The sequence below is a fragment of the Herpailurus yagouaroundi genome, unplaced genomic scaffold (assembly GCF_014898765.1).
Source record: "Herpailurus yagouaroundi ecotype Mexico unplaced genomic scaffold, PumYag 28, whole genome shotgun sequence".
NCBI lineage: Eukaryota > Metazoa > Chordata > Mammalia > Carnivora > Felidae > Herpailurus > Herpailurus yagouaroundi.
The window spans coordinates 76,531,975-76,551,029 of record NW_024412376.1 but is presented as its reverse complement, the minus strand read 5'-3'; the positions used below and the strand labels follow the sequence as shown (position 1 = coordinate 76,551,029).

The 19,055-nt window shown below is 39.2% G+C and overlaps 1 protein-coding gene across 18 annotated transcripts in view; it reads right to left on the bottom strand.

The window, feature by feature from the left end:
• COL25A1 (collagen type XXV alpha 1 chain) overlaps positions 1-19,055 on the bottom strand; it is a 470,156-nt gene that overhangs the window by 166,113 nt on the left and 284,988 nt on the right. For 16 of the 18 annotated variants that reach the window (XM_040476457.1, XM_040476443.1, XM_040476438.1 and 13 more), the window contains exon 5: positions 15,485-15,502. The exons of the other annotated variants lie outside the window; for them this stretch is intronic. In XM_040476457.1, coding sequence (XP_040332391.1) covers positions 15,485-15,502 — 18 coding nt within the window. The remainder of the gene's footprint in view (positions 1-15,484; positions 15,503-19,055) is intronic. 18 annotated transcript variants of the gene reach the window in all.

The window sequence follows — 19,055 nt, the reverse complement described above, 5'->3', positions numbered from 1 at the left end:
TAAACTTTAGGACCTAGAACTACCTGGTCACCCCTAGTGTATAGTAGGTGCTCAATCAATTCTTGCCAAATTGAAACACCCAGAAAGAAAAGAGTGCAATAAAACTCTCCCTGTTCAAAGCAGCAACATATAAAGAATTATACAAGAACCAGATTCAACGTTGCTGCAGAAGAACCGTGTTTATTATAGTGTCAAACTCTGCTAAGCCAGGGAACGGAATTATAGCTATAAACAGATTTATAGCTTTAGACTTTACACCTTTCATTTTGCATTGAAGATTAAAAGAGACCCAGCAGAAAAGCGGGTAGGTATAAACAGAAATTTCAAATATCAAAACCAGCCCCATTGACTGCAAAACTAATTTTTACAGCTATTATTTTCCGGGCATTTTCTGTGGTGCGATCGTAACTTTAAGTTCTTTTGTGATGTCAGTTCAAGCCCTGAACAAGGGACTATACGTGCCCATGATCAGTGTTAAATCATAAGCAGCTGCCATAAGGAAACAATTAGTGGGGGCTAGCACTAAAAGAAAATTTAGAAAAACCAAGCATTAAAAACGGAATCTCAAAAGTAAGACTGATGTAGCTCAATGGAGTTAAGGGCTTATAAAACAGCAGGAAACAGGGAAGTTCACTCTGGCTTTCTTTTCTAACACAATACAAATTAAATACAGCCAAATTACTTCTCCTGCCAGTCAAAACCAAGGGCTCCCTTCTCTGTAGCCTCATCCCTTATATCCAAATGTTTTAAGAGACTGCTAAAACTTTTTTGTTTAACTTTGAATTTTTTTTACATATTTTTAAGAGGTCAAATAAAATGAACTCCGTGGTGAAAGACTTGGAATCCTAAACATTCCTTTTGTCGAAAGAAAGTATCAACTTGCTCTCTAAATGCCCACAGTAGCCCCTGCGATTTTACAGCTAATGGTGTAAGCTATCCTACAATACTCTTACTGTCCTTAACACAATTCAAATGTGTTTAGAGGCACATCCATCTTTAAACCTTAGGTTTAATATACAATAGTTTATTTCAGCATGTTTCCTAATATACTGGCCCAACATAATTTGGCCCAGGATACTTAAGAAAGCCTGGTTTGCAGGTCAGTTTGATTCTTTGCTTCATTTGTAGCATTTTATAAAGCCATGCAGTTTTGTGTAGGGCAACTCAGCACACCACAGGGATAAGAGTAGATATCTCTTGGAGTCTACAGAGATATGGAGAAGGGATAAAAAAAAAATCAACTGTCAAATGGGGCTAGGAGAGACTGAAACTCAGGGCTTGCCTATGATTCTCAAGCTTCCAGTATAAATGAGAAGCCTAGTCTCTCTCATTCTCAGCTGGTGACTAAAAAGATCAAAACCCTTTAAAGAAGCTCCTACAACTACCATGATCTTCATCTCCGGATTCTTCTGTAACCTCATCTCCTCTCTCTGTGGAGTGAAGGTAATATTGTACCCATGCACCCGTACCTCCTCCCCAGCCTTGCATGCTATTTATCACTGCTCTCACTTGTCTTTGCAACCAATTCAGTTCCCTTGGGTTCCTTCTCTTCCTCTCCAAACACATTCATTTACCCTCCCCCCAAATCAAAGGGAAGAAACGTTGCACTTGCCCTCTATTCCCTCATCTGAAGGTCCTATCTTCTTCTAACCATCTCCATCAAACTTCTTTAATAATAGATTGGTCACAGAAATAAAGAAAACCTGGATCTGAGGAAAGAGAAAGGAGGTAGAGTAGAAGTCATATTTTTACAGTCTGGTTTTAGGAAAACTAAAGTAACATGAGTTGAAATACATATTGGTCTTGGGGGCATTTCTTTCCACTAGGAAGAAGAAAGCAAAGTGAAGCTATGAGAAGAGAAACTGCTGAGCCAGTCTTTGGGGCCCTGGAAAGGAGTCACCCTGGGCTAAACTAAAACTAAATAAACCAGAGCTTTGGGGAGGAAGAGTTGACAAAGCCCAAACATGTCACAATTGCCCAAATTTGTGTCTAACCCTTTTGTCTTTTCACTTTACTCCCTTCATCAGCTATCACATGTACCCTCAAGGCTATAATTTTTACCTGACTTATGTCCTCAATTCTTTTCCAGGATTCAGTGCTGCATTCCCAACTGCTCACCAGATGTCTAAGCCAAGATATGCTATCATCAGCTCAAACTCCTCTTTCTCAAACCAAACTTCTCAGTTTCTACTGCAAGCCACTCAGGACTCCTGACCTCCCTATTTTTTTTTAACGTTTATTTTTGAGACAGAGAGGGACAGAGCATGAATGAGGGGAGGGTCAGAGAGAGAGGGAGACACAGAATCAGAAGCAGGCTCCAGGTTCTGAGCTGTCAGCACAGAGCCCGACGCGGGGCTCGAACTCACGGACTGTGAGATCACGACCTGAGCCGAAGTCGGACGCTCTAACCGACTGAGCCACCGAGGCGCCCCCTGACCTCCCTATTTTTGTTAAACACACCACTATTCCTGCATCTCTAAAAGTTCAGTGTTATGTTTGATTTGGCAAGTGAAATCTATTGCCAAGTCCCAGAGATTTCATTCTCCACAAAATCCTTTGAATCTATCTTTCCATGTTTGTTTCTAGCACCCTTATTCCTGGAAAACAAGAATAGTCTACAAGTCTCTGGTCTTCCCTCACTGTATTTCATCCTGCATACTTTTGTCAGATTATGTGTCCTAAAGCACATTTCTGAACATATTCCTTCCTCAGCCCAAAACCCATCAAGGGGTCAATGAAAAAGTCATTATAGGTTAACAATCCTCCATGATACAAAAGCTGTTAGAGGTTTCAGGGGATCAGGCCAATATTACTTAACCTGCTGATTAATGGAACATTACCTGCCTCTTGATATAATGAAGAAAGGAGTATACTACACCTTCATAAGAGATTATTTCTAAAAATTGAACCAGAACCTAATCAACTGCTAAATGGGACTTGCAGTTTACAAGAAATACAGAAGACAGGCGAACAAGTCAGACAGTACCTCGAAGTCATTAGATCAATCCAAAAGGTTGGGCATTCTATATACAGGTTAACTGTGGGAAAATTGATGACACAAAAACAATTTTTTTTTTAAAAAGGAAGATGACTGGAGAGTAAAAGACTGAAGAGTTACAGCAATTAAATGCCAATTGGGTTTTGGGTCTTGATCCAAACAAAACACCTATTAAAGAGATGTTTGAAACTGGTAGAGAAATTTGAATATTGAATGGGTATGATAATAAGAAATTATTGCTAATTTTATTAGGGTTGATAATAAAGTGATGGTTATATTTCAGAAAGACCCTATCAGAGATTCATTCATATTTTAGTATTTGTGGATGCAATAACATGGTATCTAAGTTTTGCTTTAAAAACATGGTTTTTAATTTTTATTTATTTTTGAGAGACAGTGACAGAGTGTGAGCCAGGAAGGGGCAGAGGGAGAGAGAGAGACAGAATCTGAAGCAGGCTCCAGGTTCTGAGCTGTCAGTACAGACCCAGACGCGGGGCTCCAGTCCACGAACCATGAGATCATGACCTGAGCTGAAGTCGGAAGCTTAACCAACTGAGCCACCCAGGAGCCTCGTATCTAGGTTTTGCTTTTAAGTACATCAGCAACAAAACAAAACAAAAACATGAGGGAAAGGATCCATGAAACAAGATTAGCAATTGATAATTCTTGAAGTTGGATGATGGTTCTAAGGCAGTTTATGGTACCATTTTCTTTTCTTCTTTTTTTTCCTTTTTCTTTTTGAGTATGTTTGAAAATTCCCCAAAGAAGTAGTTATATAATTTTTAAAAACTTTGCAAGCGACCCTTCAGATCCCTACCAAATAAAGTGTTAACTTCTGACTGTGTCCAAAGTCTTCTATGATCTGCTTTTAACTTTCCTTTTCCGTTTTCTCCCCTTCCCGCCCCTGCCTGATTCCCGGACCTCCAGTCAGCCTTGAACACCAGCTGTTCTCAGAGGGCCCTTCGCTGCTGTCACTTCTGTATCTCTGCTTCTGCCATTCTTTCTACTGAACAAACACCATTAATTATCACTTGACTTGAAATAATTATAGCACCCCTTTTTGAAACCTCTTACCTGGCAACTTGAGGTATGGAGTTATTTGGAAAAAAAAAACCAAAACAACCTAGTAGAAATTTGAGTTTCTGAAAGAAATGTTATTCCCAATACAAATGTTAGCCAGAAAGCATCCTGTCTCCACCTATCTACAATCTCACGATCATCACAACCAGTCATTGATGGCTTCTCTTAGTGACTTCTCTTCCCTAAGCTTTGCTTGACCCTCTTCTGGAGATGTTTTCTGTTTTGAACTCCTAAAGCACGGTGACTCTCTTAAAAACTTAGCTCGCCATGCTAGATATAAGATTTGTGCTTCATACTAAGTTATCAGGGCCCCTAAGGGCAAGAAGAGTGGTGTATGGGGAGATATAACAAATAATGCCTTTGGAGGCTTTAATATGTACTAACACATGGCCTTTGGCCGGTCGCTTACCCTGTCTGACCCTCAGCTTCTACATCTGCAGGATGGGACAAACAATAATTACCTCATATGGGAGCTGCAGGAAGTAATTAAAAGAACATGTGCTCTGTAAATATTATTTCCTTCTCCTCTTCTCTTCCTAATTCAAAGGTAGTCTTGTACCTTACACATGGTAAGTATCAATAAATACATTATCATATTTCCTGCAACAGAGGTCTCTAAAAAGATATCAGGGCCAAAATTAGTATTTCCTGACTAGCCTATGAATAATCAAAAAGTCATAGATATCTGTACGGCTAACATGCTACCAATTAATGTTTATGAGGATATATTTGATTGCAGCTAGAAATTGTGTTTTGGGAACTCACTATAATTTCTTATCTGTTGACCATGACTCTAGTTCACAGAGTAAACACTAATAGCAAGAGGAATAAAACAACTTTGCAGTCTCTTGATGAGACTCTACTCAATGAAAGTTTTTTTCTCACATCTCAAACATGGACAGATGTTTTTGGCTCCTGCCTGTGACCCCCAACTTTTAGAAAGAATGTTCTATTTTTTATTCTCCCCACATTTTCAATACTGAGTCATTCCTAACACCATGGCACATTGCTTTGAAAACCACCAGGCCACTAAAATTACTGAGTGACCTCATGGTTGGAAACCCAGTGACTAGAGTTCACACAGCTGACCACTCCTCTTTTTGCTTTTCTAGCATAGCCTTCCCCTGGGTCTTCCACTGCTGATGGGAGTTTCTATGTAGGAGACCTTTCTTTTCCTCCCCGCCTCTATATTTCGTAACTAACCCTTCCCCCACCCATGACTTCTCTTACCCTCTATACACACTTTCTGGGCATCTCTCTCATTTCCACAACTTCAGCTACTGCTTGTCAACTGTACATCCAGCTGTGGCTTCTCCCCAGGACTATGCCGACTGCCTACTCTACATTTCTTCTGGAGACACACTGTTTTCATCTGGGATAGTCACACCCACCACTAAGACTGGTTAGTTTTCTTTGAGTAAACTGCATTCATTTCATTCAGGTTCTTGATGGCCCAAATTGAGACTGTATTAATTAGATAAGGAGACTTTCCTCCAGGTAGATGCAGCCCCATGCCAAAGCTCATAGCTTGGTAAGTGAAGCCTGTGCTGAATTTCACACCTTCCCTGTCCCTTTGCTGACCAGCCTTGCACTGTACATAACCTACATGAATGTAAATGGTGGCCCTGAGTTTACTGCAAGGAGTAACATTTCTTTCAGAAGCTCAAAACTCCACTATGTTTATTTTTTTCCAAATAGCTCCTCAGTTCAGGTTGCCAGGTAAGAGATATCAAGGAAAGTATGTCATAACTGTTCTTACTAAATGATACTTGATATTTACCTAACTATATCAATTGAGGATATAAGTATATACAGATATAAGCTATTTGGAGTACAATTGAGTCTTTCATATAATTTTTTTTAAATGTCTATTTATTTTGAAAGAGAGTGCATGCATGTGCACTAGCAGGGGAGGGGCAGAAGGAAGAGAGAGAGACAGAGACAGAGACAGAGAATCCCAAGCAGGCTCCAGGCTGTCAGTGCAGAGCCTGACAGATGGCTGGATCCCATGAATCATGACCTGAACTGAAATCAAGAGTTGGATGCTTAACTGACTGAGCTACCCAGGCACCCCTCTTTCATGTCATTAATAAATTACTTAAATACCAAAAAATCTAAAATGCTAAGATTTTTTTTTAATTTTTTTATTTTAACGTTTATTTATTTTTGAGACAGAGAGAGACAGAGCATGAACAGGGGAGGGGCAGAGAGAGAGGGAGACACAGAATCTGAAACAGGCTCCAGGCTCTGAGCTGTCAGCACAGAGCCTGACACGGGGCTCGAACTCACGGACCGCGAGATCGTGACCTGAGCCGAAGTCGGCCGCTTAACCGACTGAGCCACCCAGGCGCCCCTAAAATGCTAAGATTTTTATAATTATTCTCCTTATCATATAACCACCACATGAAATATAAATAATGGGGAATGATAGTACTTTTTGAGATCTAGCATGATTTATTTTGGATAGGATACATTACTAGTTTAACATGACAGTTCTATGTATTGACCAAAACAAAGACTTTCTGTACACACACGCACACGCACGCACACAGACACATGCTTTTCAAATTTCTTGGAGAATGTACATGTCCTCCCCCTGCCCCCAAGTGAGACTATATGGATCTGAAAAAGGCTGGACTGAAACACAAACATGAAATATGGGAATTGCTTAAGTGTTAGGTTAGAAAGAGCTTAGTATATAATTAAAAACATATGAACAGAAAGTTAAATATTGTCCCCAAATATAGTATTTTATTTGGGAATAATTCCTTACAAGGCACACACATTTTGATTCTTGTAAATTTTAGTAAAATATTGTGAAATTGCAACGACAACGTCAGAACAACAACAACAAAAAAGCAAAAAGGGATTTGGGGGAAAAAAGGCTATGTGACATCTACTTCTTTTCAAGTGCATTTGAAAAAATACAAATGGAAGCCACACGCCTTCATGTGCAGTTGTCTGATGGTATTTGCTTGTGGTTTTCTCTTACATTTTTTTCTCACTGAGTAATACAGAATTACAACATACACACTGCTTTAGTCCTCCAAATTCCTAAGGGAATTATATCTCCTTTATGTCCACATGCAACTCCAAAGGGGAGTTATGAGGAAGGCTTTGAAATTCTAAAAATTTTATGCAAAAGAAATGCCCTTAGTATAGAAGGGGTACCTTTCACTTAATACAATGGTTCCACTATTTCATTACTCTGTACTGAATATACTGATGGAGTTATTTGGGGCAAAGAAAAGGCCACTGTATCTTTATAATGTGTATAAGATGGAAGCCTGAGAAGGCTTTTTAAAATGAGTTTCTATAATTTCTATTAAATTATTTATTAGTGGAAGAATATTATTGTTTAAGAAATGTGACATTAAACACAACCACCATAAACCACTTTCCATAACTGTCTTGATTATTAAAAGTCAAAGATAAGCCTTGAACCCTACAAATAAATGGTTAAAAACTAAAATAGTACATCATATGTATGGCCCTGGGTTAGGGCTATCAGTTTATTTTCACCAAATATTAAATATCAATATAAGTATACTACTATAATGAAAGAAACTCTCCAAATCAAGTAGAAGTGAGATATTAAAATTAACAAATGTTCAGTAAAATCTCAGAGCTTAGAAACCTCAGAAGCCTGTTTTAAATGGCATTACTGATGACACATGGTATTACTGATGGGGCATTTAGAATCACGAAAAGCTGATCATTTTCTCTCTTCTTCAGCGTTCTTTCCTTAAACTCTTGCATATACCAATCATAGCTCAACAACATTTCTTGAACTTCTACTGTGGACCAGGAACTAAGTGAGGTGTTAGAGAGGATACTAAAGATGAAAGAAAGTATAGGGGTGCCTGGGTGGTTCAGTGGGTTAAGTGTCCAACTGTTAATTTTGGCTCAGGTCATGATCTCACAGTTTGTGAGATGGAGCCCCACGTCAGGCTATGTGCTGACAGCACAGAGCCTGCTTGGGATTCTCTCTCTCTGCCCCTTCCACCCCCCCCCAAATAAATAAACTTAAAAAAAAAAAAAGAATAAAGCATTGCTCTGCCCTTGAAGACTAAAAAGCTAGTAATGAAGAGAGAAGGGATGTTTACAAATGACAATAGAAACAGGAAAGAATACAATAGAAGGAGGAAATTAATATTTACTAAGTGCCTGTCATGTACAAAGCACTCCATTAAGAGTTATACATATATTATCTTATTTTAATCCTCACACTATCTGTTGAGATAAGACATTATTAACTCTGCTTTACAGGTGGGTGAAATGAGACTGAGAGTGATTGAGTAACTTGCCCAAGGTCATAGTTTACAAGTGAAAAACTGGGGTTTGACCTGAAATCTATCTGGTTTTGTTGTCTATGCCCTCTCTAGTGTAAAGCAAAAAAAAAAAAAAAAAAAAATCTGTACTCATAAAGTACTGTGGGGATTCAACAAAAGGGAGAGTAGACATCTTGATGGAAGAAGTGGCATGTAAATATGAAAGGTGACTGGGGCACCTGGGTAGCTCAGTCGGGTAAGCGCCTGACTTCGGCTCAGGTCATGATCTCGGAGTTCACAAGTTCGAGACCCACATCGGGCTCTGTGCTGACAGCTCAGTAGCCTGGAGTCTATTTAGGGTTCTGTGCCTCCCTCTCTCTGCCCCTCCCCTGCTCATGCTCACTCTCTCTCTCTCTCTCTCAAAAATAAATAAACATTTAAAACATTTAAATATGAAAGGTGATCGTAACTGAATGTATGGAAACTGAGTATGGCTAAGAGGTAACTAGGAAACAATTTGAGAAAAGACTATTCTAAGAAAAGATAAATGAAGAAAAACAGATTTGAAGAGAAATAAGTAAATAGCTTCATTTGGCTTAGATGAAGCATAGTGTTCAGAGAATGAATGAAAAATTAGTGGGAGATTGGGTTATAAAAACAGGCCAGATCAAGGGATTGAAATATCAGGCAAGTAACTAGATTTTGTTGAACTCTAAATGGTAATCATGTTGAGATTTAAAGTTTTGGGGTCAGAAGAATGACATCATCAGAACCAAGATGGAAAAACTTTATCCAGCAGACGTATATGGGATAATATTGGTTGATGCTATCTATTCTCCGTCCCAACCCTCGCTATCTCTACTATAGAAACAGGAAAAAGCTAAATGCTCCCTTTACTGACTCGCCTTCCTTGTAGCAATGCTTGACCAGGCAAGCAACAGTCATGTCCTCACAGTGTGCAGAACAGCAATGGGGAAGTCAGGACCAAAAGAAATAGAAATGTGAAATTCTGTCAGCTAGGCAATGAGCCAGAGAGTTGGTTCTGTCCGCCATTACCAATGTCAGACTGAACCAAGGTTCTGTCAGCTCTCAGTGCATAGAGCAGGAGCACCATGATTTTCATATCAAGTAGTAGAGAGGGAAGGACAAGGAGGGCCTGGAGGAAAAGAGTCATGTAGACAGGGAATATAGACATGGGGAGACAGGAAAGGACTCAGTTATCAGAATAGGACTGCCTGAATCTGGGCAGAAACTCAATTAATTAGAAATAAGGCGTGGCATCAGGGTTACACTCAGACCAATGGGACATCTGCATTTTGGAAAACAGTCTTCTTAACTGCCTCATGTTTAAGGTCCCCACTACATCTGCGGATTACCAGATGTATAGGTGCAGGGCAGGACTCGCAGGTGGGATTGAACTCGTCCTCAGAATGGCGGGGTGGGTCTGTGAGAATTGACAGAAGTTCAATATTCCCCTTGACCACTAATATTAAAAGAACTGCCAAAAGAACAGAGATTGCCTCTGTCTTGTTCACCACAATTTCACAGCCTTATTGCTGTGCCTTGTACATAGGAGCTAAATAAATACTTGAGGTATTGACTTACACTGTGTTCATACGAATTAATGAACAAATAGTAGGGTGACCTTCATTTCAATAGATTAATTTTGCCCCACCTCCCAAACGATTCTCATGACCTCTAGTTTGAAATGCAAAAACTCATCTGTCTTTTTTCGAATTTCCTTTCCTCCTTTCTTCCCTTACTTAACTCTTGTCACTTGTTATTATTTCTCTTCTTACCCAGCCATTTTTTCCCCAGTCTCTGTGCCATTGTTTACTCCATCCCTTTCTTTTTCCTCTCCAAGGATTTGATTTCCTTTGATACAGTGGATTCACAGCAGCATCCTCGCCATTTGTTTCCCTGCCTCTTCTCCCATCTTAACTACAGGTGATAGAATTGCCTTTTTTTTTCTTTCTAATACCCTTTCACCATCTCATTTTCCATGTGAAGAACCATTTGTTCACCATTTACCATTTAGGTAAGTGCAAAGACTCACCTCTCCTTCCTAAGGCCTATTTTCATATTCAGTTTCATACTCTCACTGCGACAGGGTTCACTGCCGTTTAGCTGTCTAGTGTTTGCAATTTTTCGACAACATAAGCTAAATCCATGTAAGCCATCTTCAGCTTTAGGAAGATGATCAGAAGAACTCCCTGAAGAATAGACATTTTCCCTTTTTACCACCGGTCTACAAAATAAAACCTCATTAATCTGGAAGTCCTTACTAAACGATGAGTGATACCAAAGAAGCAGAATGGAGCCTCTCACTCTCTAAGGAAGAGATTTGCAGTGAAATATACTGTGAATAAGATGACGTGGGAATGTTCAACCTATGCAGAACACTCTACTGACATAAACATTTGCACATGCATACCAAGTTACCAATTATAATTCTGTCCAAATACTTTGGTGAACTTTAAAGGATGTGCAATCTCTCAACTCAAACATTGGCAGCTCTTTTTTTGGAAGTTGGTTATTTGGAAATCTGATTGTGTCTTCCCACAGGAATCCTAATAAAATATGGTTTATTTTCTCAGCTCAATTCCCAAAAGCCTATTGCTAATGCACACACACACACACACACACACACACACACACACACAAATTCTTATTGTACAATAGAAATAGGATTAGTAATAATGTCTTAATGGAAAATCCACTGTAAGTTGGGATTTGGGATTTTAGAAATGTACCTCTCACAATGCTATCCAGTCAGAAGGGGGTATGAATTTTCAGTGGAGTAGGTAGCCCAGCTAAGAGTCATCCCCTGGGTGACACAGTTATGACTCAGAATGGGTCAGAAACCCATTGGATTTGAGGACTAGTTAAGGGAATTTGCTTGGAGGTATCTTGTTTAGGTAGCAAACTTTCTTCTCCTTAACTAGTTGCAAAAGGAGATGGGGAGAGAAAGTAAAGAAAAAGTTTTGCGATGTTTATGCTGTTCCCTTTACCCACAGTTAACAATATGTGCTAAGAAGAAGCCACAGAGATAAGGGAGGAGCAGAATTAGCAAGGAAAGGATGTAGGCACATTAGTTGTATTGAAACATAGATATAAAAAATAAGTTATGGAGAATTTTAGCTCATCCATCTTAAAAAATAAGGGAAATTAAGTAGATATTTCAAGAAAAAATGATTATCATTTTAAGTCACAAAAGATGAAGGGAAGAAAAGAGAAGACATATTCCAAATTATTGTTTTAATGTTTATTTATTTTTGAGATAAAGAGTGGGGGAGGGGCAGAGAGAGAGGCAGACAAAGGATCAGAAGTAGGCCCTGTGTTGGTGGCAGAGGGCCCAATGCGGGGCTCGAACTCATGAACCATGAGATTATGACCTGAGCAGAAGTCAGGCACTTATCTGACTGAACCACCCAGGTGCCCCATACCCCAAATTATAAGCTCCTGTACACATTGTATATACCATATGTGAATATTGTTTTTAGTGAGCCAAAAAAACAGAACAGGAACATTTCAAGAGAAATCTGATCAATTAAAGAAACCTTTCAACCACTTAAAAACCCATTTAAAAATTTCCTAATTTAGATTTTAAATGTACATTGCTTGCTTACTCACTGTATGTACATTATAGATATGTATTAAACAGATTTAGTGCATAGTTTATATAAATTTACTCAAGGAAAAAGTGAAATCATGGTAAGATGGTAATGTAAGATATAACTGTATAAAATACTGTAACTGTACTGCACATATTGATAATCCTATTTACTACATCATTTTTAAGTGTTCATATTTTTAGATAGATAAAATTTGTTCTTGGACGTAAAAGTCTATTTAATTTCTACTTTTTGCAGAAGAAATTTCCCAAGAGTAGATTAGAGGCTGGGAAAGTAATACATTACAATAAGTAATAGGGAAAATAAAAATACAGATGGAAAGGAGCCAGTGTATAAAAATACACCTATAATTTATAAAAATCTCAGAGCAAATTAAATAATCATTAAGCACTAAATGAAAAACTTCATTAAGAGTTATTTAATTTAAAATCTAAAATTGGAAATTTCTTTTGAAAATTGTTATGATAAGGAGTAGAGTTAAGAGGTAAGTCAAACTTGTCCTTGGGGACATAGCAACAAAACTCTTTGCCTATTTTTTGTGCCATGGAAAGACAATGTGAGCTATTTCCTGGCTTTGCATTTCCCCTCATACCTATTCTTCCTAAATCTGTGGCTTCCCTTTTGCTGTGACAAGAGCGAGACATTTTGAACAAAATGATCATGTGATTTGAGCGTCCACTGAAGGAAAACTGATAGTCAAGATGAAAGAAAACCAGAACAGGTCACCATTTAAAAATGCCAGGGCACCTGGGTGGCTCAGTCGATTTGAGTGTCCGACTTCAGCTCAGGTCATGATCTCAAAGTCTGTGAGTTCTAGCCCCATGTGGAGCTCTGTGCTGACAACTCAGAGTCTGGAGCCTGCTTCAGATTCTGTGTCTCCCTCTCTCTCTGCCCCTTCCCCACTCGCACTCTCTCTCTCTCTCTCTTTAAAAAAAAAAAAAAAAACATTAAAAAAAATGCCAATTCTATCTTCCTTGAAAGTTTCCAGAATTTTCAAGTACAGGCAGTTAGATAGACCTTACTTTTTTAAGTGCTGTGATATATTTTCAAATCTTGAGGGTACCTGAGTGGCTCAGTCGGTTAAGCATCCAACTTGATTTCAAGCAGGTAACAATCTCAAGGTGGTGGGATCAAGCCCCACCCATGTCAGGCTCCAGGCTCAGCTTAGAGTCTGCTTAAGATTCTCTCTCGCTCCCTCTGCCCCTCTCCCCCACTCACACACTCTCTCTCTTTCTCTCTCTCAAAAAATCTTGGTTACAGTGATACATGATGTTCTCCCCATTCTTGGCTTCCTGCGCTGGTTTACCATCTTTCTTCTGTTCATTAACTGTGGCTGCACACTAAAGATTTATTATGATCATGTTCTTCTTCTGATAGCCATTTTCTTTAACATGAACTAATATGCTTTCAATGCTGTCTTTTTCTCCAATTATCCAAGTCCTCACACCTGTGTCTGAATTTTCCCCTTTTTGTTTTGTCTATAGGACTCCTTCACTTGTAGCAACTCTGTTGTAGCAGATGTCGGTGCCAACCTTCACCACTGCCTTTCTCAAAGGCAGTGTAAGGATACAGCACTCACATGTCCCTACGGCTTCCTGCATTCCTCTAGCAGCTGGAGCATGCTGGACCTTCTGAGACAGGCCAGAAGAGCCAGGGAGTTAACACTCAGCCATGATTCTCAACGGTGAAGGAAGGGAAATTAGTGGATAAATCCATCAATTTCCTGACCTTTCAGTGGGCAATTCTGAGGCAAGCTCTACAGTCTCCCACAGCATCTTCAGCAATACATCTGTTTTCTGGTCGTCTTGCCACTCCTGTGTCATTTCCCCCACTCATTCACAATGCTTCCTGGGATTGTCTCCTACATAAATTACTTATACCCAAATCCTTATCTAAAAGACAGCTTTAGGTTAGGTAGAAGTGATCCTGGCTAAGAAAGAGGTCCTGTTAATACTTAAAATGTGTTAAAGATTATAATAACCAGCACTCCAACTTATTTTATTCTGTTAGCTTGCCTTTTAGTCTTCTCTTGAGAGCTGAGTGCTACAGGGGTATAAGGTTTTTACAGACACACTTGACTTCTGCCCCCAGTTTTATGGTGTCACTCCAGGTGAGTCATGTAGCTCTTCTGATTCTGTGTGAGTGTGTGTGTATATATGTGTATATATACATATATATGTATGCACGTATGTGTGTGCATATAACACACACACACACACACACACACACACACACACACACACACACAAGTAAAATAGTACTTTCCAGGGATGTTGTAGCATTAAATAAAATAAAGCATGCAAAGTACCTTTTACTTTGTCTTCATCCCATTATAATGTAGTAGTTTCAAATTTAGGACATAAGCTACAACTTTCTTTCATGGGTTTTTTTTTTCCCTCCGATAATTGAGCTAACTTAGAAAATAAGAGTGAAAATCACAAATAATGAGAGTATTCTCTGATAGGAACATAAATTAACTACATGGCAAAGTTTTTCTCATGAAGATATTACAGAATGGACTGCTCTACTAAAGTACATGGGGTTTTTTCTTTGCTTTGTTAGACATTCCTTATACACGGAGCTCATAAAAACTATAAATAATATTCTCATGGTCTATTATGACAACTAGCCCACAATACACAATTTGGATATTGAATAACAGAGCTGTCAGGAAAATTGTTTGTGTACAAAACAATCTAAGGCAGAAATAGCATTTGGTATATCAAAGGGAAAGAGTCGTAAGAGGAACTCAATAAATAGCTATGTTATGTATGGGTATTATGGTGTTAAAGGTAAAACATTAATAATGGCATTCCCTTCTCGATAGCTTCCTGCACACCACAATCAGTATTAATATCAAGTTTATTGTTTTTTTACTGATTCTTCATTTCTGACAATTTCCGTCTTTTGTACTTTTATCTCCCTACACATTCCTCCCCTTCCTAAAATTTCCTCATTTTCTCCAATATGATTTATAGCTCAAAAGATTTTCTGTTGACTGCATGCACATTTAAATATAAATCATGTCTTCAGCCGTTGGTTTGTATTGAAAATGTAGATCGAATTCAATATCTGTGTGTAATGAATCAAAAGTAGCTGCTATGATCACAGTCTAAATAATCAGAGTCTGTGTGGATTTACAGCAACATTATTAGTACATGATTAATCAGTACCTAACGCAAACCAGTTCATACCCGACATTTACTAAGTCATTTTATCTTACATTAAAGTCCTGTGGCACTGTTTCAGATCAGTTAAGAGTTTTGCTTTGTATGATAGGACATTGTTAAACTTGCCATCTGGTCCAACAGCTGATGTGGCTCACACAACCCTGGAGAGGCCCCAGAGCTTTACTCCTGGGAAATATTTGGTCTACTGCGTGGTGTCATGATTACCGGTTCATAGCTTTTTTTAATAGCCTTTGAAACGAATTGCAGAAAAATCTCCACACTGAGGAAATCCTAAATTGAAATTAATTTATTAGGAAAGAATTCACTTACCTGAGGACCAGGTTGGCCCTGAAATTGAAAAGAAAAAAAAGAAAAAAGGAAGGCAATTACAAAATTGTTTTTAAAGAGAATAACTTCACAACCAAAACCTAAACTAGTTCCGAAAATCTTTTCCAAATATTTTAATACCTAACTGCTGACGAATTTTACTTTGTGGTTTTAAAAAATCATATTATATCTTAATATTTTTATTGTATGCTATTTATCTAAAATCTTGCTATTATGGTCTATGTTAATGGAAAAATTACTTAAGAGTTTTAGTATGCTCTAGAAAATTGGAGAAAAAGAAGGTAAAAGATGAACTACATTATCATAATGAATGTGGTACTTGAGGGGAGGGCTTCTAGCCCAGACTATGAGCTACAGGTTCAAAGAGCACAGTGACAAGAAAAAAAGAGGCAGATGTTTTTAGAATTCCCCGAGTCTTTGGATTTCTCATTGTTTAAATAATACTTTAAGTCAATTTTAAAAATAAACACCTTTTACTCTGTATAATCCAACCTAAGGGCATTATAAAAGAATATGAGAGGTCTTAGGCTCAATTAAAGTGCGTCATAACTCCTCACTCAGTCAATAGATCACGTAACCACGGGACAATCTAATTCAGTTTGAATGTCACTTTCTTGTTGTTTAAGCTGAAAAAAATTTCAAAGCAGCATGACTGTAAATCCTTCTCAAGAAAAATCACCTGTGAATAAAAGTATTGATTACACCTCACCTTCTTAAAATCTCTAATCGGGTTTCATGTAAGATGGAATGAAAGAAAAAGTACACATAGAGTTAGGGAATCTTTAAAAATAAATTAATAAGGTACAATCTCATTGTGCCAGCTGTATGTCACTGGGTATCAATACAGAAAAGCATGGAACTAATAACAAATTTCAGAGAACACTCTCCCTTTCTCTCCTTCTTTCTCTCTTACCCTCTTTCTCTCTCATCCCCTCTCCAGGCTTGGAATTTCTCTAGGCACTGTTTGCTAACTGGAGATATAACAGATGACTTTCAAGATCTTCGTCTGAAAACGGGGTTAGCCAAGTTTTATCTAATCAAACCAGGCAAGAGAACTAAACCAGTTACAGTGGATGCTACTCACCCACTCCTGTACCCTAGTGGTGGAGAGGGAAAAAAGAATAACATTCATTTATTCCTTTCTGAGTACCAGGCACTTTTGGATATGCTATTCCATTTATTCCTTATAACTGCGCTGCATTTTACAAATGAAGAAACTGAGGCTCATAGAAATAAGCTAACAGTCGCACAGGCTATAGATGGAAAAGCCAGAATTTAAACCCAAATCTGATTCCAATGTCCATGCATTTTCCACCAGGTCATTCTGCCTTCCAGCAAAGTTTAAACTCTCATTTGTATACAAACTTGCTCAGATCAACAGTGGTATCAGAACATTCTTCAAGTGAGTGGATGCTCTAAACCTCTCAACAACTCCTGCACTACAAGGCACTGTGTGAATCTCTGCTTCTAGATACAGACCTAGGACCAGCAGGAACCCAGCCTGTTAACTAATACTTGTACATAAACCAAGTCAATCACGGTTCGCGAGGGTAGTAGGCAACCCTAAAATCAGATCTACACATGGGGAACCTACAAAGGCAGGGCTCTCCACCTACATGTAGATCTTCCCAGATTCATGTAATGGATGAAATTACAATATGTGCTCACTCTCACCTGCACTCTGCCTCTCTGGATGCTTTAAGCTTCTGACCTTTCTGAAGTTTTCAACTAATGCAAACTCAGAAATGTGAACATGCATCCTTTAAAGAACTTCAGAATACATGACATCTTCTACATTTTTTTCCTGAAAACTAAAAGGTAAGATTGTCTAAAATCAGAAACGATTTTTTCAAAAGAGTAACGTTTAGCATCATTGCTGAGATTGTTTGTTTCCTATGATTGTTCTACAGATGACAGACTTTTCCTGTCTATTTTTAAAATGTGGCATTTCTGCCATTACACAGAACAAATGATTTTAATGCAATGTATGCATACATTTATATGTTACTATATACAAATATTCATTGTGTTCTGGATTTTATGTTAGTGGTAGTGAAAAAAAATAAATGACAGTAAAATTTAACAGTGGACTTTGGGGCAGCTGGGTAGTTCAGTCAGTTAAGCGTCTAACTTGATTTCAGCTCAGGTCATGATCTCACTGTTTGTGGGATGAAACCCCACATTGGGCTCTGCACTGTCAGCATGGAGCTTGCTTGGGATTCTCTCTCTCCTCTCTTTCTGTCCCTCCTCACCACTCACGCTTGCTCGCGCGCTCTCTCTCTCAAAAAATAAATAAGTAAACATTTTTTAAAAAGTTGACTTTTACAAAAGCATTGAAAATTATATAGTACCAGGAAACTCAGACGACTCTAATGTATGATAATAAATTTCAAATGCCTATGGCGTGCATGTGTGCATACGTGTATGTGTGTGTGAAAAAGAGGGATGGAAGTGGGTTGGTAGACAGGCTTCCCCGAAAATGATGCATATAAAATGGCAAGTTTGATAACTCTCCCTAAGACATGGATTACACAGTGCAAACCTTACAAATGTTACACAAGATTCCAGGAGGAGCCAAGATGGCGGAACAGCATGGAAGTCTTTTGTGTGTCTCGTGTCTGTGAAATACAGCCAGACCAACACTAACCATCCTGCACACCTAGAAAATTGATTAGAGGATTAACACAACAATCTGCACAACCTGAACCACAGAATTCAGCAGGTATGCGGCATGGAGAGGTGAACTTGGGGAGCGAGAAGGAGCAGGAAGGGAGGTATTTTTGGGAGCAGAGAGAGGATGGAGATTGGGGGGGGTGGAGAATATGGGAAAAGCACCCCTCCCCAAAAGCAGTTGGAGAGAAAGTGGAATATTGGAAACAACCGCAGGGACTAAACTAAAAAGGGAGAAAGGAGAAAGGAGAGGGTTTAAATTCCATTAAGACGGTAAACAAGGGGCGCACAAAGTCTGCAGCTCCACAGCTTGATACCTGGCATTGCTCTGGTGGGAAGGGCAAATCCCTAGGAGCAGAGTGGGGTCCGGGAGGTTCTCGGGCCACACAGGGAAAAGAGGTTCCACTGCTGGAAGGACACTTGGTAGAGACCGTTGAAGCCACCTGGTCCCAGCAGACCCCAGAAAGCAGCCACATTCGTTGGTACTGGCACAAGGTCATTAGGGGTGAAGCCTGGTGCCAGATGTGTGTTGTAATTTTCCACAATCCCTGAAAAGCTGCTGCTACACTATCTCGCGAACTTTTTCTGGGGCAGGCTGGTACCTGGCCACAGTTTCAGGGCACTGGTAGCAACAGGGTCCAGCAAGCGTTCCTGGGTACAGCCCACATTCGGCCATTGCTCATTTGGCCATTGCTCTGTGAGACCCTCCCACAGAGGGGTGGAACGGGTCAAAACCGCAGTCCGTCAAAAGTAAGGGGTTGGGGAAAACAGCCACATCTGAGACAAAACTCAGTAGAGAGGTACTGCCTGGGGCCTGGTCACGGAGAGTGAAAAGGCGGGGAGTGAACGAAAGCTGAAGACAGAGGATGGGTGCATGACTGCT